Here is a 25,012-nt window from a genome sequence, read left to right as displayed (position 1 = left end):
TGATAGCCATCAGATACCAAGGAATGATTTGTCTTCTCTGCACCTATTTTTCCAATGCTGACCTCCTTTGCAAAATGCAGTGGTAACATTGTACAGCAGTTTTACCCAGCTGGGATAGAAAACCTCCATGACACGATAGGAGCCCGGGGATGAGACTTGCCATTGTCTTTAAGCTCCAGTGTGTTCCTGTTGCTCTCGTTCTCCAGAATCAGAAAATGTAAATATCTAACAGGTATGGGAACTTTTCCTCTGTTGGCACTGTAGGCAAAATATGCCTTCCTTCCAGGTGGCAGGGCGAGTAGGATGGACAGGCACTGCAGGTGTTTTGCTTCTCCTCTGACTGGCACAGCTCATTCGAGGATGGATTCTGCTCCCTTGCTCTGCACTTCACCTGCCATAAAATGGGTATAATAATACAGAGCAACAGAACCTACTTGTTATGCTCTATTTCAGCAGGAGGAATGTGGATCTTGGCTTAGGACCTTTACCCTTAGACTGTGCAAAGATGCAAGTTCTAGCTTACAGGTATATGTGAGGCTTAGTGAAGTTTAGTTTTGCCTTTTCTTTGAGTTTGCATAAAAATGATAAAGTTTCCATTCCTGCTTCTCATTCAATAGCACAAGCTGGGATTCATAACACTGCAAGGGAAATATTAATTTAAGAGAAAAATCCTTTTCCTCCACTTTAAATTAAATTTAAAATGAAGGAAGACATCTCTGTTCCTCCCATGGTAATCTTTCTTTTGTTTTTAATACAACGTATTATAACGTCATAAATAGAAATGTAATCTTATTAAAAGACACACAGCAAGTGCTACATTATTAGAAATTTTTTTAAAATAATAATTTGACCAAGTTGAAATATTAATGTAGCTGGCTGGAAATTGCAGTTTTTTACTAGGGCACAGTCATTTTTTTAAAAAGCAAATTAAAGTATATATATTTTAAAGAAGTCAAATTTCCGATAGTGCCAGCCTTTTATGAGCATGTTCTGGCATCATTATTTTTTAAAAAAATCTCTACTATTTATTCATATATAAAGTAAAAAAAAAAAAAATTAAAAATATTCCTTTTTTTTTCCCACCCCCTTTCCCTCCTGTAAATATGGTCTGCATTGTCTGTAAGTGGAGTAGGAACAAAATTATATTAAATCGCAATTTGACTGTCCCTTGGCTTTTATATAGTTCAAATAAACTTACATCAACCCAAGGCTCTTGCCTGTGCATTACATGGTGTGTGTGTAACACCTTCTCACTTACCTAATTCTCAGGGGCATGAATGCAGAGTCTACTGAATATCTCAGCTGTGTTAGACCTCAATGGCAATTAAGAACTTGCAGCTCTTTCAAGGATTTCTTTCTTCCTGACTTGATGTATTCCTTTTTCCTTTTTCCTTACCTTACCTGTACTGAAAATAATGATGAGTTATTGATTACGTGTTGCTTAATGGGCTCTAATAAATTTACACTTACAATAAAATTCTCAAATGAAGTGTTTCCAGCTAAATTGGGTCTGGTTCCTTTGCAGTTAACACTGCTCTACTGCAGTGGGGTGGCTCAAAATTGCAAAGCGGCCTCCTGCTCTGTGGCTTTTGTTGTTATTGTAGTATTTAGACTTACAGAGTGGGTCACTGATAAGGAAATAATCAGTGCCATCGCAGATCATGACAGGTACTCAGCGATAACTTCAGCAGTCCGTGGCTGTCAGTGCAACACCAGTCCATGTGATGCTTCTGTTGCTGCTTGTGTTGTCCTGTCCCCAGTCTGCCCTGGCAGTGCTGCTCTGCAGTCCCAGATTCCTGTTTCTGCCCTTCTGTTCCAGCTGCCTGGAGCCAGGAGAGGCTGTTATTGTGTTCCTGTCCCAAAAGGGTTTATTTTTTTGACTGCTGCCAGACCTGCCACCTGAATGTGATCTTCAACCCAGACCATGTGTTGAGCGTTTTGCATTCTTTCTATGTAGCATTTCTAAGAAATAGCCTTCCTACTCTATCCCCCCAGCTGCATATCTCCCAGGGTTCTATCCCTGAGCAGTTTGAAGGATCTTCACTGGTCTCTTGAGCAATTTGCTGGTCAGTCTGGTTTCCAAGTCTGTCTCTATGAGTGTGGACCTGTTTATTGCACCAACCTCCTTCACATTCCCTGTGGCTCAGTCTTGTTGCTGATTCCAGCTGAGGCTGACTCTGGTCCCTTGCTGCTGTTCAGTTTTGAAGCCTCAGACTCTGTGCTTCTGTCCTGTGTATTGAGGAATGTATGAGGATCGTTTGCTGGGATATTTTTGGGGTGTTGGGTGATTGTGTTTTGGAGTGCCAAAATCCTGGCAAGTCCTAGTATCCATCTTAATAGGATAATGGCTTGAGCCCTCTGTTGGAAGTTAAGCTTCTTGCAGGTTCTTGGTATTTCAGCAGATCTGCTTAAACGAACTTCTTATCTCATGTTTGTATCTTTTATTTCCTTTCAGAGCAGTGCAGCAACCAGAGGGATACACTCCATGTGAGCAAGGATGATCTTTGTATATGCTGTGTTAAGATGGATCATATCAGTTGCCAAATGTGCCAGTCTTTCTTTTCCTGTAGCTTTAAATCTAATCACATACAGTAGATGATATTTTACTAATCGTTGTTACCATTTTTTATATCTATTTCAAATCTGTGTTCAAATCTGATTTGGTTGTTGGTTGGCAAGTAGCTTGGGTATATAGAAGTACATCTTTGTAGTACATCAGTTTGTTCATCAGACAAAATTACTATGTCAAGAGTCCTCTCCCTCCCCCTCCCTGAAATTTTGATACATGTTTTTTTGAAGAAGTCATGAAAGGATTTAAATCCAAAGCTGAAAAGCCTGACTGGAACCGATTGCTTTGAGCTTCTTGTTTACAAAATACGAATTGGGGGTAAAAAAAAGAAAGACAATGAGGTTTTCTTATGAGTAGTCTTACTTCTGATTTCTCTAGCAAAGGCTGTGGTATGTATGGTGAATGTAAAAAAGAATATCAATAAAAACATTTTTAATGGTGAAGAGTTTTGTTTTTTTTTTTGAGGAAAACTCATTTGTTATAGTCCGTGTGTTATTGAAAGAAGTTCTTCATAGTTGTAAGATGCAGCTTTGCAGATCCCTGACATGGATAGGATGAATGCTGTCACAGAGCAAGCTCTGATATGCTGTCAATATTTCATGCATTTGTTACTTAAAAAGTAATTTCCTTATAGTAATGTATTTTTAAATTGCTTAGAGTAAAAGAGAATATGTTTTGATAGGAATATCTCCTTTTTGTGGACAAACTAGAACATAGGATATTGCCATGAAGAAATCTTGTAAGTATTGCATAAAAGGATGAATCTGTTTTTTAACACTGACACTGGCTGTACAAGAGATGGAATATTGTTACAGCTCACAGTGAAAACATCAAAGAAGCAGCATAAAATACAGAAATAGCAACTGTGGAACACGTGCACACTTTGGAATTAACTTGCCTGGGGGGAGTTATCTTCTTGAGTAATTAAACTTTCTGTGGGTATTGAGGACCATTCTGGGGCTTTCTGAGTCAAGTGGGGACTAAGTACAAAGCTGTATTATAATTAAATAGCCAAACAATCTGCTTGGGAAGTGAGAAACCTGCAGCAGTCAACAACCTTGTTTCCTGCAGGTGGGCTGAAGGATCATAAGAACCCTCATGAAGAAAACAATTATATTTGTCAGGCTATGGGCTCTACACCAGATTCATCCGGTCTTTCAAGGCACAGTGCTTTTGTTTGTGGTTTTTAGTAATTTAAGTGCTTATAATAACTGTAGGATTAGTAACACTGGAAATGGGAATGTTGCAGAGTGGTTGAGACTGGAGTGGGAAGGGAGTGAGTTCTGTGCCTGAGCCTTCCTGAGGTGCTCTGGGGGAAGTGAAAGTTTGGATGTTGAGTGTGCAGCTCCCCAGCTGTCTTCTACCCATGCCAGGACTGAGTTCTCTCTCTGGTTGGCCTGGCAGTGTGGGACCTGCTCGGGGTGGTTGGAAGGCTGTGTGCCTTTCTCCTGCTGATCCCTTTTGCTCTGGTCTCCACTCTCAGCCAGAGCTGATCTGCAGTGGCACTCAAGCAAATCATGTGTTGTTTCCAGCACTTGTATGCACTGAGCATCTCCTCTCAAACCTGCCCCTTGCTTAAATGATTGTGTTCATTTGAGCTCCCACCGGGGCCTGCCACAAGGTGAAAGCATCCCTTTGTTCTTTGCAGAGCTCTTCATCTCCTCCTCTTTCACTCTTGTGCTGTGAGAGCACTTCTTGCCTGAAGATCAACACTTCTGAGTGCTCTAAAATCTAGCTCTTTATGAGGCTTGTTATGAAAATTGATGTGTGAAACAAGGAGGTAGAAGGTGGAGTGGAGCATTGGAGCCTTGAGAGGATGAACATGAGCACACCAAGGCCTGGCCAGGCAGGGCTGAGCAGCCTTGTGGCTTGGCTGTCCAGGCCAGTACAGAGTAGGGCACAAGGTTGATGTTAAAGATGCCTTGATTCATTCCATATGTCATCCCCTGTCATCCCTCCCTCCTTTGCCCCAGGTCTTAGATTTTTTTGTTAAAAATGAATTTATTTCTTTTGAGTAATGGGCCTCAAACAGCATGTGGCACTGCAGTGACAGCCTTGCCAAAAACTGTCTAAAACTGAGTTATTGCTTCCAGTATCTCTGTGCATGTGCCCCAGGATAGCAATTGCCTTTTTCTGCAGTGGTATTGCAGCATGAACTTTCATCTAATTCATTATCCACCCTAATACTCAAGTCTTTCTGCATTACTGCTTTCTAAACAGCACTCTCTCACTTCATTCCTGCACTGATTATTATTTCTCCCCAACTGCATAGCCTTACATCTATCTTCAGTGGAATGTCTCACTTACATCAGCCCATTTCGCTGAGCTTGCCAGGCAGCTGAATATTTTTGAGGCATTCTTGCTTCTCCTCCTCTTGGTTTAGCATCATTTACGTTTACAGAGTGTGGCATTAGCTTTGTCCTACAGATGGTTAAATTGGTTGTATGGAAAGAACAGTTGATGCCGTGCCTTCTCAGCCCATGCTGAATACCACCACTGCATCATTACAAAGGGAGCACCATTGCTGGCAATATTTGTCTATTTACTTCATCTGAGCTCTGTTACTGCTCTTATTTCTGTGCTTGCTGCTGAAGTCCTGTTGCTCTTTGTAGTGTGAGGTTCCGTGTCAAGGTCTTTATTGCATTCTCCAGAGACAAATGACCGAGGAACCAAGTATTAGTTTTGGATCCTAAACAGCACCAGACCTTCCTGCTGGGAAATCTCCAGAAAAATTCTTACCTGGGTGAAAAACTAATGGTGAACTGCAAAGCAAAGATGGAAGTTTGGTTCAGTTTACAGATCAACTCTGTAGTATTTATAGTGTCTTTTCCCTTTGAACAATGCAACTTATTTGGAAGGAAAGGAGAGAGTTCTCAGGGTGGTAGGTCACGTTTTTGGGGCATATATCCCAGAATAACAACTTGTTCAAGTCAGCACACATACACACAAAAAATCTCTATTTATGTCAGTTTCCACTTTAGATTTATATTTTGGGAAATAAATGTGGATTAAACCCTTTGCAACAAAATCTGTATGTAATGCAAGCTGTCAGCATAAAAAAGATGAAAAACCCCTTGTTTTGTAGATCATAAGCCAAATTAACCACATTTTTACACAAATAAAAATGAGTGCTTGTTTGCTTGGTTCTACTCAGCTTTTAAGTTTGATCCCAAAATAATTTTTGTGGATCTGGCTGAAATTGCTGTCACATGCTGAAGGCACTAAATCTGGCTACCTGGGCACTACTGATCTGTTTCAGTGCAGAGTGATACAAATCTCAAGTTATTTTTGCTCAGTCCAGGGGAATGCTGGTTTATGCTCTTCCATCTTTCCTCCAGGAGATTGTGCAGCTGTAGGTGGCGAGGCCTGACTGCAAACTGAGAGGAAGATATCTCACAGTGGGATTAGAGCATTTCTCCTTTCTTTTCTTAAATAGTTCTTTATTGAGCTTTCCACCTTCTGCATTAATTTGAGAGCCTGAACCAAATAACCAGGAAGAGATTGATGTTGCCTCACTTTATTTCCCACAGTCAATAAATTGTTAAATGGGCCAAAGGACACGGGTTAAAAAAATCATTTTGTATAAAGAATGAGGAATTTTTATTAGCTGACGAGCCCCTGTCTCTGAAGACTTTATAATGGAACATGTTTGATCTCATGCCACGCAGCGGGAGCAGCTCTGTTGGCTTCATAAAGTGCCTCAGTGTTCTCTGTGTGCCTGAAATGAGCACTGTGCCCTGCATTTGCTGCTGAATGAATGCTGGGCTTGCTGCTCCTTGTGAGTTAGAGGCAGGTGAGTTTGAAGGGGTGCCTTGGAGTGAGGACTCCACACGCTGTCAGTACTGAACCCTTCCACAGGAGCACAGCCCCCCTCTGGGGACTCTGCTGAAATTTAGCAGAGAAGACCCTGGGTTGTAGATAGATGCTTGTCTCTGCTGATGGAATGCAAGGGTGGTTTTAATGGGATGATGGCAGGAGTGAATGAAATTGTAGACTACCTATGGGGAGGCAAGAATGTGTCTGGCAAGGTGGCACTGTGGGTGGACAGAAGTCAAAGAGCAGGTCTGTGTCACACGGTCCTTGCTATGGTTATTTGGATGAGTCTAATATTTTTTTTTACCCAGATACTTCTTGTACTTGGGGGAATCCATTTTGAAAATGTAATGAGGCTGTACTACCACAAATGCTGGCAGAGGATACAAGCAAATTATCTCTAGAGCCCAGAGATGGAACTGCTGATTTTGCATAAGTTTGTGTGTTTTTGTGAGTGTTACTGGGTTTAGTGAAATGACAGTGGTATGATTCTGCATTAAACAAGGAATTGGAAGTAAAAAATACTTGATTAAGGTCACACTTATTTGCTATTTAGAGCACACTGTGTGTGCTGCAGCACCTGATTATGTGAGAATGAGAGTGAGACAAGTGGTTCTGGCTACAGCATTTACTGCTGTAAAACCCTTAAGGTTTGGGTACTTGCAATAAAGCAAGAAGTGAAATAAAGCCCTATTTTGCCATTGTTAATTCATGGTACAAACTCCATTATACATGTGTGGTTTACACATTTCCTGGATAAACCATACCATGAATGAAGGGACCAAGTTGGCCCCTTCTCAGTGTGTCTGGGCTGAGGAATTCAAGTCTCTTCAGCACAAATACACTGGATTTCAGCTAGTTCTAAGTTTGACTTGAAGCTTGCCCTTGGGGAGATAGTGCAGAGACATTGGAGCTGACTGTGTGAGGAGTCATTTTGCCCCCATGCCTGGGTTTTCATTGCCTGGGTTCACTCTGGTTACTCTAGGTACTGGATAATTGAGTTTATCTGTTTTCTCCCTAGTATCTGCTGTGATTCTGTCAGCACTGGCTGAGAGAGCATCAGCTTTCCTGTGGAGGTCAGCCTTGCATGTGAACCTGTGCTCTGAAGTTTTATTTCTGTGTTTGCATCACTCATTGTTATGAATAAAATTCAGAGGTGGCATAACCTTTCTGAAGTACAGCATGAAGAGAGGATGAACAAGGATGAGGTTTCCTCCTTTTAAGAAATGCAGATAATGATGGTTAACAGAAGTCTGAGGGACTGTGAAGGATGCAGAGACCAAGAGTTTTCAAGGTTACAGAGTTTTCAGGTGCTCCCAATTATTTTTCTGTCTGTCTACCAAAATCAGAAGTGTCTAAAAGGAGTCCAGTTTTTAGGATATAATGTGCTTTAGTCTTCTTTAAGGTATCTCAGCTCAGATGCCTAGAATACCAGTCTGTTTGAAAACTTTGTCTTAAAGGTAAATGGAGTGTATTTCTGCACGTGGGGAGTGTCAGGGAACAGTTTGGTGGGATAAGGGTTTTACACAAGGCTGGGTTTGATGTGTCTGCAGTTCCCAGTGTTGGGGGATGAGTGTTTCTGAAGCTGGGGTGCTGAGACTTCATTTCTTCAGCTGTCACCATCATCACGTGCTGTTGCAGTGTGACATGAACAGCAGCCCCTCCTTCCTGGAGGAGCAGTGCAGTTGTCTGGGCTATTTTTTTCTGCACTTTCTTCGTGGGAAAAGTTAACAGACTGCTTTGTTGTGGGGTTTTTTTTCATGATATGTTGCTCACACACGGGTAGATGGGAGTTCATGAGGCAGAGTCTAAAAACCCTTAGTCTGAGGGTATTGCCCAGGTTCTGTGGCAGAAGCTGTGCTGAAGGGCACTGTCCTCTTGGAAGGAGTGATGCAGTGGGTTTAATTTATGTGGTTTTATCTTGAGGTGGAAGTTGTTGGCACTGTTTGTTATCTGGCTGACTGTTTATTTCTATAGCAGAAGTGCTGCAGGTGATGCCAGTTGACATCAGAGGTCCAAATTTACCAGCTATGTCATATCTTGTGCAGCTGATGCCAGCAAAGTGTAAGCCATGAAAATGCAAAATCAAGCCCTTTCTAATCAACCAGCAGCATCTGTGTCTTCCTGGCCTCCCAAGCTTCTTTTTTCTGAGTCCCCTTAATGGAACATCATTAATGCAACTTGAAGTTGCCTTACTGTCTTGCTAATGAGCTTTGCTCATCTCTCTTACAAAGCCAGGCAGGCTGAGAGCTGGATCTGTGGGAACTCCCAGCTGGGGAGTCTGGTTTGCTTTTCTTTGGAAGGGCATCTGCTCCATGGGAGAGTGGCCAATGGCACTGGGCATCACAGTCCATGGTCTGGTTTGGCATAAGGCTGGCTCTGATGCAGGAGACTTTCTTGTCACCCTTAAACCCCATCACTTGTAATGTAAGGAAAAGCCTGCAATGAAAATCTCTTCTCTGTTGCCTGTCCACACCAGCTCTGCTGCTCAGGGACTTGAGTAGTGTTGGTACATTGCAATAATACAAAATTGCATTACACTCAACTCACTGGCTTTGAACACAACAGGTTACCAAGGGTTAATGCACCTGGTGACTGGTGTATTCGTGTTCGGGATAAGGGCTTTTAATTCTGCTAGTTAATTTAATCCCCACAGTTTGACAGGGTGCTCCCTGGACGATTTTTCATCTTCAAATTGCAGTCTGCTGGTTAGTTCCTGTAGAGGCCTGCTGTGCTCTGCATTTATGTTCTTGTTCTTAGGATTTGCGCTGTTACCACATCATCTATCAGGCACGTGAGTAGCAGAGAGTGACTGGTGTGAAAAGTCCACGTAAGTTTTAGGAATAGACCTGTGGATTCTACTTGTACAGGAATTAAGAGGCTGTCTGGGTGACTGTCATCTGGGAAAGGGATATATGTCTCTTGACAGATGTAGCATCTGGGTATCTGTTATTTCACTTACGTTGTGAGAAACTTGTCATTTTTAAGTCCCATATTTCATTAATGGAAAGCTGTGAAAATTGCCTGTGTGCTCATAGGAGAATAAATTTTGGCTTTTATCTGATAATCAGAAGAAATCTCTGCAGCATAATCAAAGGATGAAGCCTCATTCAGAATACAATTTGTTGATGCTTTCTGACCACCATATGTTGTTTTAACTTTCATCCTTCTTTGGCAAGATATGAAATAATCTGCAAAATATGGAGACCCACGTCTGAAGAGTCTGTTTAAAAGTAATGCACTATCAAAATGGATTAGCTGTGCCTGAAATATTTCTAGATTTATTTGCTGTCAAAGGGTAGTAAAATATTTAAGGCAAATAGCCTAGTCATGTTTAGGAATTTGACCATGAAAGAGCCTAGAGAGATGAATTTACCATTATTTATATTAATTGTACAAAATATTTCAATTGTTAAATATTATAAATTTATTATCTATCGGTTTTTTCTTCCTTCTTTCTTTTTCCCTTCTGGCCCATTTGGCAACATTTATTCTAAGAAATTGCCTGGAAGCCTGAACTCTTTTCAGCAGAATGTGTTACAGTAGAGTTGCAATGTCTCCAGCTCACCTGCTTCTCTTTAGCACTTTAAAAATACAGTGAGTGCACCTAGATGAAGGTGCTGCTTTTTTTCTGGTGAGGCTTTCTTGAAGCTTTAGGCTTGCAGATGGCTAAGTGTCTTGGGTCACTCATCTCTTTAACTCTGTTTAAGAGATGATACAAAAGCCCTTCAGGTAATGTTTCCGTGCCCCCCACTCCCTTTTAAAATGCATTGCTCTGCAGACTTCAAGAAAATAGTGCTTTTCTTGGTTTTGATAAGTTTCTTTTCTGCAGGCATTGATTTGATACAGAAGTAATTCTAGAATTCCTTATGATTTCGTAATTTTTTGTTACACATGAATAAGACTTATTTTCTTTAACTCCCTTGCTTTAAGTGTTTTCATAATGTGACACTACTTCAGACTCCAATAGTCAAATCTCTGTCTCCAAAGACTATCTTGTAGCAGCACACTGAAGTACATCAGTTAACAAGTTTGTACACATTAGGGACTAGGACTAAAACTGTGATTCAGCTGCTACTGCAGTCCAAAGTGGCAAGTCAGAATGATTATGAGCTGGGCAATGTGTGTACCTTTGAATTTGTACCATTTTAATTGCAACAGCTGAAAACAGATTTGTGTGCAACCCTCATCTTCAAAGAAAGCTTAAAAGAATCTGAGTTTGGCACACGATCTAGTTAATCTACCATCATAACTTATGATTTCACCATTCAGACATAACATATCGACCTTAAAGGATTTTTCTTTCATAGCTGATGGCTTGATACCTTTTAAACACTAATGCCGAGGGTATAATCTCCCTGAATAGTGTAATAGCTTTATATTTAAAGTAGATTGGGGATAAAATTTTGTGTTTTCATGTCAGCCATGAACCACCAGTAAGGTATTCAGGCAGGAATTACCTTATCGTACCTTTGAGGGCACTTATCAAATAATTTTTATTGGAAAGTTAATACGTTGAGACAGAGTGAATGGGGAGCTGATCAGAATGCTGAGGCATATCCAGCGCTGCATTGCTTTCGCTGTCCGCGGAGCTGCGGCAGGGGCTGATTCATTTACCACATCATCTGAAATCATGTAGCGTTCAGTACCCATTAAAATTATATGAAATTGTGTGTAAGAGATTTCTCCATGTTAGCTCTGAAGGATCCTCTCTCTCCTCCTTGCGGCAGCGGCGCTGGCAGGCACAGCACAGCTCCCCGGGCTGCAGGTGTTCCGCTTGGCGGGCACCGGGACGGCCCCGGCAGCCGGGGGAGTTGCTCAGGGTTTAATTTCACGCTTGTGTATCTGAGTGTATGATCAGTCCCTTTGTCTTTTAATCGTGTATCTGCACGTCTCAGACCATATATTATGGCATTCATTTCTCCTCTGCCATCAGCACTGGCGTGATGCATCAAATGAGACCTTGCAGGGCAAGGGCTTCTGCTGCCCCTTCTCTTCTCTGCCTCCTGCTCTGTGGGTGTGTGTTCCACCCCTCTAATTTGGCTGTTCCATGTTGAGCCTTCCTGCAGTGTGTTCCTGCCCCTCCTATTGTGCAGATTTCCACTTCCCCAACTTTTGCAGGGTTCCCAGAAGATAGGAGCCTCCCCCTGTTTGCTCCGTGTCGGGCTGAGCCCGTCTAATTGCTGGCTTTTCTCCAGCATCCAGCTCTGCAGGAGTGGAGCAGGAAACCACTTGGCTGCTCCCTGTGTGGGAGCTGTTAACTGTCTCCCAACTGAGAAAGATTGTGGAAACCTGTAATGATTGGTGCTAATAAACGTAACTTAAATATTTTCTCCAAAACTTGTTCCAGTGTTAGAAACACTGGAAGATGTCTGTTGATTTTGAGTCACTTATTTGCACATAGATCTTCTGAAACTGAGGAATTGGAGCATTTACAAAAATGGATAAATGCACTCTAATGGCTGGAGCTGAACGGAATATTTTAGCTGTATGTATTTTCAGTGAAAGAAGCAGATGTAGTAACACCAAGATGCCTGTTAAATTTTCATTCGTGGTGTCAACTTGTTTTGGTCAGAAGATACATCCCCAGCCTCCCCCAAAATCTGAAAAAAATAGCGATTCTACCTGAAACAGAGGATGGTTTTGATGTATGAAGCACTTCCTTTTTTGAAATAACTTGACTTGAATGCTTTGGCTCTTCCAGACTTTTATCTGAAAAGTCACTGCGTGCTCTGTTCTGTACCTTGCACCTCTTGAGTGTGAGAGAGTCCATTGACCCCAGTTGACACCAAAGAACAAAAGCACCATGAGATTGAGTCTATGGTTTCCTGATGACTTTACCAGTATAAGATATTGCCAACAATAGCTGTTTGTTCCCACAGTGTTCTCTTGGAGTGTTTTTGTGGCCTCATGAAGTGCATGGCTGTGCTGTGAACGCAGGGGAACGGAGCCAGCAGAGGGATGAAGGTGGTGTCGTGTCAGGATTTTTGAAGGAGACAGACCATTACTTTTCCAGTTCACAGCATGGCCAGGGATCTTGACCTGTCATCCTTTTCCCAGAGTTTCTGCAGCTACCCAGTAAACATAGTTGCTAAATCTCTAAATTGCTGATGACTACTGAATTACTGCATGTTTTAAGTGGACTATTGACATTAATGTTGGGCTGTCTAGCATGATGCAGGATTTTATTTAGAACAAGATGTTCCAATTTGTTTCTTTTTCAGTCCTACAGAAGGTATTTAGCAGTATAACCAGCAAGTCACTTCCCATAGTTCTCTTGAAAAATACTTGAGCTCCCCTCCTGGTTTGTAACATCCTTGATGCTGGAAATAAATTTGCGTACAGCATGGCTCTTCACCTTTCATAGGCATAAATAAGTACAGAAATCTATTAAGTGTCTTTGCAGAAAACTAAAACTGTATATTTTCATAAGAATGTCAGGTTTATAATTGCATAAATAAGATGCTGACTGAAGCAAATGTTTAATTTCACATTAAAGTTAGGCATTCATAAAAGCTTGGATTTGCATAATTTAATTTTCTCACAGAGGACACTGAAAATCAATGGTATGATTCATGGCCATGCCATGGTTACCATGAGGCTTTTTGATGGTTCCAGTTAGAAGTGCAAAGGTGTTTACAATTTCAGATGTTTTGCACTGGCTCGGAGCATTTGTACCTTCAACAAATATAGATTGTTTAGACTCAGTTTCTTTCTCTGGAGGGTAAGGCACACAGAAGGGCTTGTGGAAAAGATACCTACAGGAGTACCTTATTCTTTGGAGGAGGCAGTGTGCAACCTTCCTTCTGCCTGAAGGACTCAGATTTTCTGGGCAACAAAAATCCTTCTCTGTATAGAGAATGCTCAGAAGAAAGCTGCTGTTGTCTTTGATTTTGTAACAAGGAGGAACTTTAGATGTATTTCTCAGCATGTGTGATTTTTTTAAAGTGAATAATTGGTCCTTTTTTTTTTTTTTTTTTCTGACAGCCTTTCCAGCCATCCACCTAGGCTATTCCTATGTTCTCTTCCTTGGGATTTTCATAGTCTCTGATCTTTGCTTAGATTTTTTTTTGCCAAGAGTGTTTGGGTCTTCTCATCCCATACCTGTTCTTTCCTGTTGAAATGAGTGCCTGTTGTCTCTCAACCATGTAGACATACAAAAATAAATTAAAAAATAAAAAAAGGATGAAAATAAGATGTTCAATTTAGTATTTTTAAAGAGGAAAATAAGGTATGTGAGGTAGTGTTGCCTATAAAAACTGGTAGCATGATGTGTTTCCAGTGTTTCTAGTTCACAGCTTGGAGTGAATTAGCATTTAGAAAGTTGCCAAGAAATCTGGAAAACTCATTCAAATTGCACAATTAGTACCTTTACTCACACAAGAGAAAATCTGGCAGGGCCAAACCTGTACTGCCTTTCCTGAAATTGCATGATTTTTCCTACCACTTCAGGATTCCAAAAATCTGTAGAAATCCATGATCCACGTTGCAGAGGGAAGGTTGTCCACAGAGCAGTTTAGCACACATGGGTAGCCTTGGGCTCAGCGTGTTCTCTGCTACTGTGGTGCAAGGGGGTGTCACCCAGAAGCTTTTTCAAAAGGAAAGAAAGGCAAACTGAATAACTGGTGCATGATGTTCAATAAAGTCCTGTTCCAGGCTTCATTTCAGCCCAGCTATAATTGGCCTGGGAATAGAAGGGAAAGCAGTGCTTGGTGACTGGGTAGCAGTGCTTTACGTCGTTTTCTGAAGTTTTATTTTGAATTATTCAACTGGTTTCTTACTGATCAAATAAGTGGTTTGGTAGCAGTTGGACTTAAATTTCCATAAAGCCATTCGGTGCATGCTTGTTCCTCACATTCCATGTCTGTTGATATAAGGTCTTTTCTGTTTGTGTGCATTTATTATAGCACAAAAGTTTTCAGTTGGGCTCTGAGAAAGGTAGTTGAATTTTTTACAGACTTTCTACTGACATTTGTGAATTCACACACCTCCAGTTTGGTTCAGTCAGATGCACAGAAACAATAAGCAAAATTTGCACATAAAAAGCCCAAATATCCCACATCCTCATGGAAGCAATGCATTCCTTTAGAAGGGAAAAAATAAAAATTATCTGAGGTATAAAATCCTGGGATGGAATGTAGGATGGATTCTTTTCTGGTTTAGCTGATTAATTTAATACCTTCTAACTTGTGGAGTTTTACAAAGAGTTCTTTACTCCTGCCCTCTCCCTTGGTTGTATGTCATGGCTGGTACTTGTTTGTTCCTGTATATCAGAATTTCCTTGTGGAAATTATTGGAGTTGCATAGAAACGTGCCAGACCAGAATAATGGCATTAGTGAGTCCTGGCTTCCATGAATCACCTCTGGATGGTGGGTTTTCATTGGTGAGGAACAGGCCTGTTCAATGTTTTTGAGCAATACCAAGTTTGCAGTCTCTGCTTAGCAAAGAATTAAGTTTCACAATGTAATCTCCAGGGAGTAGATACCACTTTTTTAACAATTCCTGCTTCTTTTCTTCCCAGCTCTGACTGAAGGTTATGTTGGCTCTCTGCATGAAAACAGACATGGTAGTTCTGTGCAGATACGGAGGCGAAAGGCTTCGGGAGATCCTTACTGGGCGTACTCGGGTGAGTGAGTTGTCTTCTTCAGAGGACTGAAACATGAAAGTCCTCCAAAATCAAATTGTTTACTTGCTTTTTGTATTACTGCTGTGCTCAGAAATAGTTTAAAGAAGTTTTAACAGTGTATTTTCATCTGGCTTCCTTGCAAACTCCCTCTGTGCACATTCTCTCCCTTCTTGCATTTCTGCCATTTACCTGAAGGATTTGCCCTATTATTCTGCTCCTTTTCTCAGTCTTCTTTTAGTTTCTTAACACTGGAACGCTGGACATTGCCTTGGACAGGTGTACTCCCCCAAACTTCTCTTTACTCTCCTCGTCCAATCAGTACATTCCCATACCATTTGCTTACTGTGTTAAGACTGTAAGCATCCATAAATATATATATATATATATATATTCAGGTTTTAAAAAACCAAAATCAATCCGCCCTAGAAATTTTAGTTATTTTTTTCTGTGCATGTACAACAATGAGACCTGCCAGTGCACCACACCAGGATGTGTGGTGCTGAAAAGGTAGGGTATTGGTTTGTTGTTTGTCCCACTGCTCTTGTAAGTCTTATGGAAGACCTAATGTGTCTGCACAGTTTTGAAATACCACAAATAAAAATGCACTTCAGAATGATGTTTTTGATTTGCCAGTTGGTTTGTTCAAGGAAATTCCAGTTCTGTATTTGAAGTCGTTAAAAAACCCTTCAACTTGAAATTGTGTGAATAGCTATGTTTACTCTATGGAAAATGTAAAGATTTCAAGCATTATATTGAATTTGTGTGTGCTTTTTTTGAAGCTCTGAGATACATTTCAAACATTTGTTGCTTTTCCAAGAGGGATGTTGTGCAGGGCTAGTTATAGTTGAAGGGAAAATATTGCTTTCTAAGAAGTCTGAATACTGTTACCAGATAAATATGCAAATGTTACTTTTTAACTGCCAACGCCTCGCTTTTATACAGGCCATTTATTTCATTGGAAATGAATGATTTTAGGTAAGCTTAGAGGTTCTTTTCCATTAATACACACAAATTTTCTCTATTCGATCTCAAAATACAAGCTATCTCATTTGCAAATGAGGTCACACAAGTAAAATAAATCTAAACATTTTAGTTATGTAGGAAAAACAACAAAGTTTTTTGTTAAACTTTGAGATTATCAAATGGACAAATATTGCCCCAAGATATACTTCTACACTGCAGCCTAAAATAGCTTTTCTTAAGATTTTCAGCTCCAGAATTCATAAAGAGTATAAATAAGCAGATAGAAGAAAAATGTGTATGTTGGAATGGATGGCCTGTTCCTATCTGCTGTCTTGTGTAAAATATTATAAATTAAGTACCACTTGGCAGCTTTATTTTGTTTCTGTTACTGGAAAATGTATTTGAAATAATAACTTCAGGTAGTTAAATATTTTAAAAAAGGTAAAACACTAGTGAAATCATTCTGTTACCATATGTGTCAAAAACTCTTTGCTTGAGTTTTTGATTTTTTTCGTTTTAACCAGTCCTGATTTAAAAAACAAAAACAAAGCCCCCAAACAAACAGAAGCAACAAAAAGCCACAAATTCACCACGCACCAGTTTATGCATGGTGAAGTTTTCCTAATTCTACTTTTATAATGATCTTCCTTTATGATTAATATCACTTGTTCAACCCTCCAAAAAAGTGATTACCACACATGAATCCTGTTAGATCTAGCTCAAAATAAAATGTGTAGTCCTGTGTAATTATGCTTTAGCTTTTGCAGTCCTGCATCCTTTTGTCTATTGATAAATCTCCTGCTTCTATAAGGAAAATAGTCAATCTTTTTCAGACAACAAATAGTGACTTTGCAGCTGTCAATCCTGTGCCATTTGACCTGATTAGTGCTATCTAATTAGAATTGTTTTGTCACTGTTGCTGCTAAAAGGCATAAATTAGGAAATGTATAAACCCGTTTTTTTAGGAAATGGAACTGAGTGACTTGAACTGCCATTCCAGGGGAATGTGGTTTGAGACCAAGTATTCCAAATGCAGAATCTAGGTCTTCACCAAAGGTGCAATGCAGGTGTGTGTGAGCATCCCAGGTACTGTGTGATCCATCGGGGTGGGTTGTACATGTACTGCATCTGAGCAAGCCCCTCCTGGAAGGGGATGGAGATCTGGTGTCCTCCTGAGCCACGTTGTGGTCTCTGCCTGCAAGGAGGAGCAGCTCTGGCCTGCTGAGCCCCACACAGGGGCCAGGGAGCAGGAGGGACAGGACCATATGCTGACTGTGGATGCTGAGCTGCAGGCAATAATTTGGGCTGTGTTCAGGAGGGAAAAGGCAGAGGTGAGTAGAGAGTTGGGAAAGACATGGTTATTTCTAAAGGAATTTTCCAGGGTTGATCATATGTCCTGCAGGAGTGTCAGTATTGCCACCATCTCCCTGAGAAAGGGAGAAAATCAAGATGAGCCAATTAGGTGGGGAAGGAAGCCTGTGCTCCATTACAAATGGATGTTTCTACAGGCTGCTACTTTGTCATGGCATTTTATATATCACTTGGTTCCTTCCAGCTCCTTGAGGGATTTTCAGCCAGTTCAGCCTCTCTTATCTGATGTCTTTTGTCCATATTTGCTCACTGAGGGGACCAGAGGTAATGAAAATGCTGAGCTTCTGTGTTTAGGTTGAAGATGGGAATAAATGGTGGGTGGCAGAGCCCAGATGCCAGACAGATGTTTGTTTCTAGCTGAGCACAGTGAGGAGGATGATCATGTTATCTGTTTCCTCATTCCCCAGAATATTTCCCAGGAACCCTGAGCAGGGCTTGGCTAAGCAGTTTATGTACTAACAGCGTTTGTCCTGCGGGTAGGGTTTTGGACATGACTAGGAAGTTTACATCAAATGAGCCTACAGAGAGGGGAAACTTCACTCTGCAGTAAGCAATTAGCCTGTGTCAGTGGTTTCCAAGCTCTTTTACAGACATTATCTGGTAGGCTGCTTCTCTTCCCTATCCTCAAATGGTCAGGCCAGCTCCCCTCTGGTTATTTGTACAACAGCTGCTGGCCCAGCCCCAGCAATTATGGGCAGGGAAGGAGGCTAAGCTGGGCTGTGCACTGGTAACTGTGGAGTTTCTTCTAGTGGAATTTGCCATTGGGAGTAAACAAGGCCAGGACAGCTCTGACATTTGTCAGTGGACAGCTTTCTGTTGAACCCCAGTACTGAGCAGCGTGCCCATGTCTCTGCTGGCCTGTGTTAGGCTGAGCTATGGCTTTGTATTGATTTCAATTGAGCAGAACTGATTTACAGCAGCAGAGGCCTCTCTGCATTTATGGCTGTGCCTGCCCTGCTTGCAGAGCTTTTGTATTTTTGGGCTTAAGTGTTCTGTAATAAATCCTGAGGTGGGGGTGGAGAGGTCTGAAAGCAAGCAGCAACTTGTGGTTTTCCTGCCTGGGGGTGGAAAAAGGGCACAGCCATGCTGCAGAGAACCCTCAAATATATATCTTCCACAGGATATATCTGTCCTATACTGTCCTTTTAGAGTAATTTCTCTGCAAGCTGTAGAAAGCCCTTCTGCTGCTCCAAGCTCTTGTGGAGGGTGAATGGTCCAGAAGCTGGTTTAAACTCCAGAGATCAGGAATTTTTCTGGTTTCTGGAGTGATCTATAGCATTACCTGTGCTGCCTAGTCATATTACTCCTCTCAGGCACAAGAGTTTAGAGGGGATAAACTTCAGTTATTGATCAGGAGTCAAACAACCCTCGGATCTATAACATTTGTATAAGGCATCTACCTACCTAGAGGTCCCTGTGCTCATGTCCCCTGGACAAAGCTGCACCACAGAGCTCTCATTTCACTGTCTGGTTGTACAGGAAAGGATTTTTAAGCCTTATAAAATAACCCTGTTGTCTGCAGACACAATTCTGACCATAACATTTATTCTAGTTCAGAGATAAAACTTGCAAAAATAAAGCCTAGATAATTAAATAAAGAAGGCCCATTTTAAATGGGTTCTGTCATAAAGATAGCAGGAAACACAGTCAGCCCTTCAGAAGAAACTTCGTTAAGTCTATGCTAACAGCTCTTTAAACCAAATTCAGAAGTAAGCAGACACTGAAAACAGAAGCCTAACTTGTCTTTAAATAGGAACTGCAAGACTGAACAGAAACTGAGATCTCCTAGATGTTCTTTTTAGGATTTTTCAGGAAGCTCAAACTACATTTCTAGGGGGAATTCTCTGTGCATGTGTATTCATGTATGTTTTGGCAAAGTATTTATTCCATGATTGTGTCTTACAGTTTGCCAAAGACTTCCTAAACTGGGACTGGCCACATTACTTGCAGTTAACAGAATTGTGGAACAGGCACAGCACAGTCACAGCAAGAAGTAGGTGTGGATCCTGAATGTGCTTCAGTGCAGCCTTTGCTTTTCAGTCACCTTTTGTGTTAGGCTAACTGCTGAATGGACTGGTTTGAAATGATTTTTGGCACATCCTTGTAATTGCCACACAACTCAGTATGTTTCTAATACCCATCATAGTGACAGAAGGTGGCAGTTCAGGTGCCTTTTCATCACTGTGGAAATATTTTTGTAAATATTTAAGCTGGTTTTTAAACAAAAAAACCAAAACAACACTTGAAACAAAAGCCTACAAAAATATGCAGTTGAAACAAGATCCAGGCTTTTTGACCAGCCCTCCCTTGTGTAATATATGCTTCTTCACAGAGCATAATATGCCAGACATTTAAGGATGCCTCTCAGTGTCAAGTGTTGCATCTGTCAATGCTGAGAACACTTTGCTGGTGACCTGAGCAGACCATAGTTTGCCTTGCAGTAGCCCAAAAAATGAGTAGCTGGAGGGTCAGGGCTTTAGGAGGACATTACAGTAAGAGATGCTGATGCTAATGCTTGTACCTTAAGTGACAGTAGCTCTGAAGGACCTGTGCCTACTTATACCTGCTTTTCTGAAAGGCTATTATGCAAAAATAATGTGACAGTCCTTGCAGGAGATTGTGGAAAACCAGAAGTAGCAATGGGGAAGTTTGCTCCTTACTCAAATTGGGAAACTCCTTTTTGAGTCTTCAGGTGGAAGATGAGCTGTCTAATTGTTTCCAGTATTAATCTGTGTGATGAAGGGGTGTGGAATGGGAGGCTGCACTGTCCTGGGGCAGCATGTTGTGGGCGATGGTGCTTTTGTCACCGGAGTTTCCCAGCTGAGGAGCTGACACTGGTGGGGTTGGTGTGCCCTGTGCTCTTGATGACTGTTCTGCTGCTCAGCCTCAGCGTTGTGAGCTGACTCATTCAAGAAATACTTGTAATCAAAACCATTTGGGCTTCTCGGAGAACAAAAAAGCAGACACTGGTCAAGGATGTATATGTCTTCTCTTTACATGTTTATCTAAGTATGGCTTTGTAAAGAGAACTCTATGTAGAAAATGCATACAGTTGTTTTTTTCCATTTAATCTTATGGTATATTCAAGGCATCTCTTTTCTCTTTGTACCCTTAATGTCTCATTTTCTGTGTGAAATTATTAACAATACTTACAATGCTTTGTGCGTGTCCTTACTGATTTTTTTTTTTCCTAAAACGTTGAATCCTTTCTCTCAAGATTCTGTGCAACTACCATGAACATTAGGACAAGTTAATAGAAGAAAAATAGGCTTCACAAGAGCAGAGATGACCTTGTGAGTGGGGAAAAGAGTCCATTAAGAACAAGAACTTTGGCCACGCTGTCAAGCTAGTGGACGCTATTGGTGTGTGAATGCTTTGTCCTACAACACTTAGGCAGTTATTGCTGTCCTTTTAGATGCTATTATTTAAAATATAACTGGTAGTGAATGTAAGAATTGAGTGTTCTCCTGAAAAGCAATTGCTGGCATTAAAATGGGAAAGATTGGTAATGGTTATTTCCTGAAAGAACAGCAAATGGTGTTAACTGTGATGAAATGTAACTCGGTGATGTCCTTTGTAAATGTGTGAATTTCTCTCTTTGCTTAGATTGTCCTCATTAAATAAGCTGCTAATGTGAATTGGACAGGAAATAATCAGCACATAGTAAGGAAAGCATCAAGACTTATTGAACTGAGAGGTAACTAATGGGCTATTTGCCGTGGTCAGTATTTCACTCTTTCTGTCCCTCAGAATAATTAATCTTGATATTGACCAAAACTCTGGCATACTGTGTGCTCAGTCATCGTTCCTGTGTAAGAGTACTCATCTCCCTTAAATGCAGGCTGTCAAAATGAGCAGGTTCTGGCTCCCTTCCTCACTCAGTCTTTTGAACTGACTTTCTAAAGAGGAACTAAGCTGAGAGAAGTAGGAAAAATATTCCCATTAATATCTGATCAGTAAACTGAGCTTTGAATATTTTTATCTGCATTCATCAGAGATGAATGGCAGTCTTCACTGAACCCTGCTGAAACCAGCTGCGATGCATTCGTTTCCATATGCAATCTTATTAGAGTAACAGTTGTTCCAGAAATCAATGCTACACTCTCTCATAAGAGAAACATGGAAAACCATAGCTGGAGAATTTGCTGTTACTGTCTAAGCATGAACCCTGATTTTTAATGTGCACAGCTAAAGCGACTGCTGTGTGTTTTCCCAAATAAACAGGAACTACCATCTGTGTATTTTGATTGTTTGTATTCTGACGGTACTGGGTCATGAGTCTTCATGTCCACGAGCAAGACACTCTACAGATGTGCACAAGACACATCTGTGTCTGCAGAATCTGCATCTAAACGTGCCCTTACTCAGAGGATGTCAAGGAGAATGCTTTTTATCCTTCTCTAGCTATTCTGCCTTGTGAAGCCACCAAAACAAAATACTTTATTTTGGTTTTGTTCTGAGAAGGAAGAAATGAGTTTTCACATTTCTATCCCGGAGAACAGCATATATTTTCCTAGCCACAAGCTAATGTGAGTAAGGAATTCACAATCATGCTTGTGTTGAGCATTTAACATTAGCAGTCCCCTGAGGAGAGCCAGCCTTGCCAGAAGCAGTCCAAGTAGTCTGTATCATTTTTACTAAGCCATATTGCTGGGGAACACAGCTCTGATTGAGAATCTTGTCATTTGCTTTGTTTGTGTATTGGCAAGTTTCTAAATAATCTGCTAAGGAAACCTCAGATAGTAATTTAGTTTCTACTTAGACACAGAAAAGATTTCATTATTGAATACCATTAATATTGTTTACTCTCTCTTCTTGCCACCTTTTCTTGTGTGCCACGCTTACAGTACTTTATTCCACGTACTGTCATGGTCAATCCTGGTGTCCAATCTATAATGAAGGGGTTGACTGAATTTTTAAATGTTGGATGAGGTTATGGTGAAATTCCCTTTTTTTTTTTTTTTTTGGGGGGGCAAGGTTCTTGCTAGAATTTGATTGTTTTTTATGGTTTAAATACATTAAAGCAAATCTCTGATTTTTGAGTGCTCTGAATTTTTTCTTTACTGTTTTTGAGCAGATAGGCCATTGGCAGATGAATAGCTTTGGGAGGCTGAAATGTAAGAGTGGCAAAGAACCAGTTCCCTCAACTTTCATTCTTTCAGGAAGTTTTTTCCTTAGCACAGCACAGAAGTATAAAATAACTGCAACAAATGCTAGATGAAATCTTCTGAGCTTCAGATACAGTTGTTCCAATGGTGCATCACAGTATTTTTACTTTTCGCTGCTGCAGTCACAGCTCTGGCACAGCTCTGCTGAAATGAGGAAGCACAAAGAGCTGCTTTAGCTGGGGAGGGGAGACCTCTCACTTCTTTAAACGTACTGTGCTTTTTGTTGCATTTTCGTTCAATGTGAACACTGGGACATTTGTGGAAAACCTCTGGAATTACAACAAGCAGTGCACTGTTTCATAAAACTGAAAGTGTGCTGAAGTGCCGCAAAAAGTTGTCAATTTAGCTGATCTCTAGGCATTGAAATAAGCAACAGAATAAAATATTTCAAGTTCTTTAGATGTAAAAACATGTGAAATGCCCATATTTTAAGTATGCAAAAGAAAGATGGAGTATTTGGGTAGCAGCTGTGATTGATACAAGCTCAGCAAATGAACTTGAACTGGAGAATACTCAGAATGTTGGAGTCTGCTGTTGCCTTGAGGTTCTTGAATGATTGCAATAATACATTGAAGTTCCAGTCTTGATTTCATGTGTTACTGAACACATATAGGAGAATAACAATGAGGCAAAAAGTATGTGAACAGCAAGGATACTTCAGTGAGAAACAAAGCAAGCAGGGAAGCTCTGAATAGTCTTATAGTGTGTGGATAAAAGAAAAAAAGTAGCTTGGCACAAACATTATTGCAATAGTCCAAGCATGAAATAATCAAGGAATGAATCAGAATTCTAGTTACAGGATATAAGTGGAGTCTTTGTATGAAATGGCTGAGCAAGACCAGTACTGCAGTTGATGCAGTAGATGTAGAATTTTTTCTGTTATTTTTGTGACATCAGATGGCTTCTTTGTGTCATTCCAGTCACTGTTCAGAAGATAATCTTGTTTTCAGTGTCTCTGCCCCAGGAATTGCCCCATCTCCCCTCTTTCCCCAAAAGTGTCTCTGTCTTGCATAATGTGGCATCAAAGACTTACAGTTTTTAATCATTATGATCCCTGAAGAAGCAGCCCCTGCCAGCCCGAGGAGCGGATCTGCCCCGCTGGGCTCCCTCGCAGAGGCAGAGCTGGGGTGGCTGCTGTCTGCTGCCAGGGGGGCAGTGTCTGCATCGGGGTGGAGGTGCCATGAGTTTATTCTGTGTCAAATGTCACATGCCTATTAGGGAAGGGAGGAATTAGAGTCTCCTCTAAACCCTTTGGCACTGCAGGGTGGGTGCTTAGCAGCTGAAGGAGTTCTAATTCTTACAGTATCTCTGAGGTAAATGTGTTTTCATGGTGGGGCCTGAGGGACAGGGCAGTTTAGGTAACTTCTTTGCTGTACCCAACGTGGCACAGGGCAGAGTGGGAAATTCAGTCCTATTCCCAGTGCTGTGCCCTGTCTCTTTGGCCACAAGTCCCACCTTATCAGATGCTAATTGGAGAGACCTTGGTTACCTTGGAGACTGCCTATTCCTGGGGGAGACCACCTTGTAGCACAGCTGTTGTGAAGCTCCTGAGGTAACAGGAGGCCTTCTGGAGGTGATCAGGCTGTGGAACTTAATTCTTCCTTCAGCAGCAAACTCAGCTTCTCCCTGTGCTGGTGCTTTATTGAAACTCTAAGTCGGTTTGATGCTTTCAGTTTTTTCCAGTAGGGTTGGGACAGTGTTGGGTTTGAGGAAGAAGACGTTCTTTTCCTACTCAATACTCAGAACATTTGGCTTTAAATTACACAGTATTTTGTTAAAGACTGCATGTGCCCAAAGAGTTGGATGGGCACACTTTTAACTGTCAAATTAAATAAATATGAAATCCTGCAATGGAGTGCAGAGCTATGCATATAAATTACATCTTTAAACAGCACTTGAGCGATTTTCTGGAAATGTTTCTAACTGTCCTCTGAACTCTTAAGGGTCATCTCTGTAGCCTTTCTCTATCTGAGGAAGGCTATTGGCACTGCAATGATTTATTGAAGAGGTATGTTTCTCTGTGGTATGAAAGTAACGTTGAGCACTACCAAGAACCTGAGTATCAAGCTTGTGTTTTTGTAGAGCTGGGAAAGCAAGTGGGTTTAATTCAATTGAACCCTGAATGAATGTTTTTTAAGTCTGTGTTCCCACCCACTCCCATCTCTTAACACTGCCCAGTTGTGAGGTGAGTGGAACTGTTGGTTGTTGATGTTTTCAGGACAGTTAGTGAGATTGCTGATTTCATTTGTGAGGAATTAGAAGCCCTTTGTCCTCGATGCAGAAATACGGAGGTAGCAACTTGAGCTGCCATAGTAAGGACTGGTGGGTGTTGCTGACTCATGGAGTCCTTGTGGTTGAACCCTCAGTAGAGTGAGATAACTCTGAAATGTGTAACTACTTTAAAAGTACTGAAGACTTGACCAGAAAGCTGGCATGAGTATTAGGCCTTCTATCTTTCTCCATCTCCATCCTGCCTGTTTTCTTCCAAGCAGTACTTGCAG

At 41.1% G+C, this 25,012-nt stretch overlaps 1 protein-coding gene across 1 annotated transcript in view; it reads left to right on the top strand.

The window, feature by feature from the left end:
- Nucleotides 1-25,012, top strand: part of PTPRG (protein tyrosine phosphatase receptor type G) — a 397,672-nt gene that overhangs the window by 72,835 nt on the left and 299,825 nt on the right. The window contains exon 2 of the mRNA XM_051788769.1: nucleotides 14,905-15,009. Within this exon, the coding sequence (XP_051644729.1) occupies nucleotides 14,905-15,009 (105 nt within the window). The remainder of the gene's footprint in view (nucleotides 1-14,904; nucleotides 15,010-25,012) is intronic.

The sequence above is a fragment of the Manacus candei genome, unplaced genomic scaffold (assembly GCF_025592945.1).
Source record: "Manacus candei isolate 608988 ecotype Guabito, Panama unplaced genomic scaffold, ASM2559294v1 h1tg000025l, whole genome shotgun sequence".
Lineage (NCBI taxonomy): Eukaryota > Metazoa > Chordata > Aves > Passeriformes > Pipridae > Manacus > Manacus candei.
This window is presented reverse-complemented; position numbering and strand designations above follow the sequence as displayed.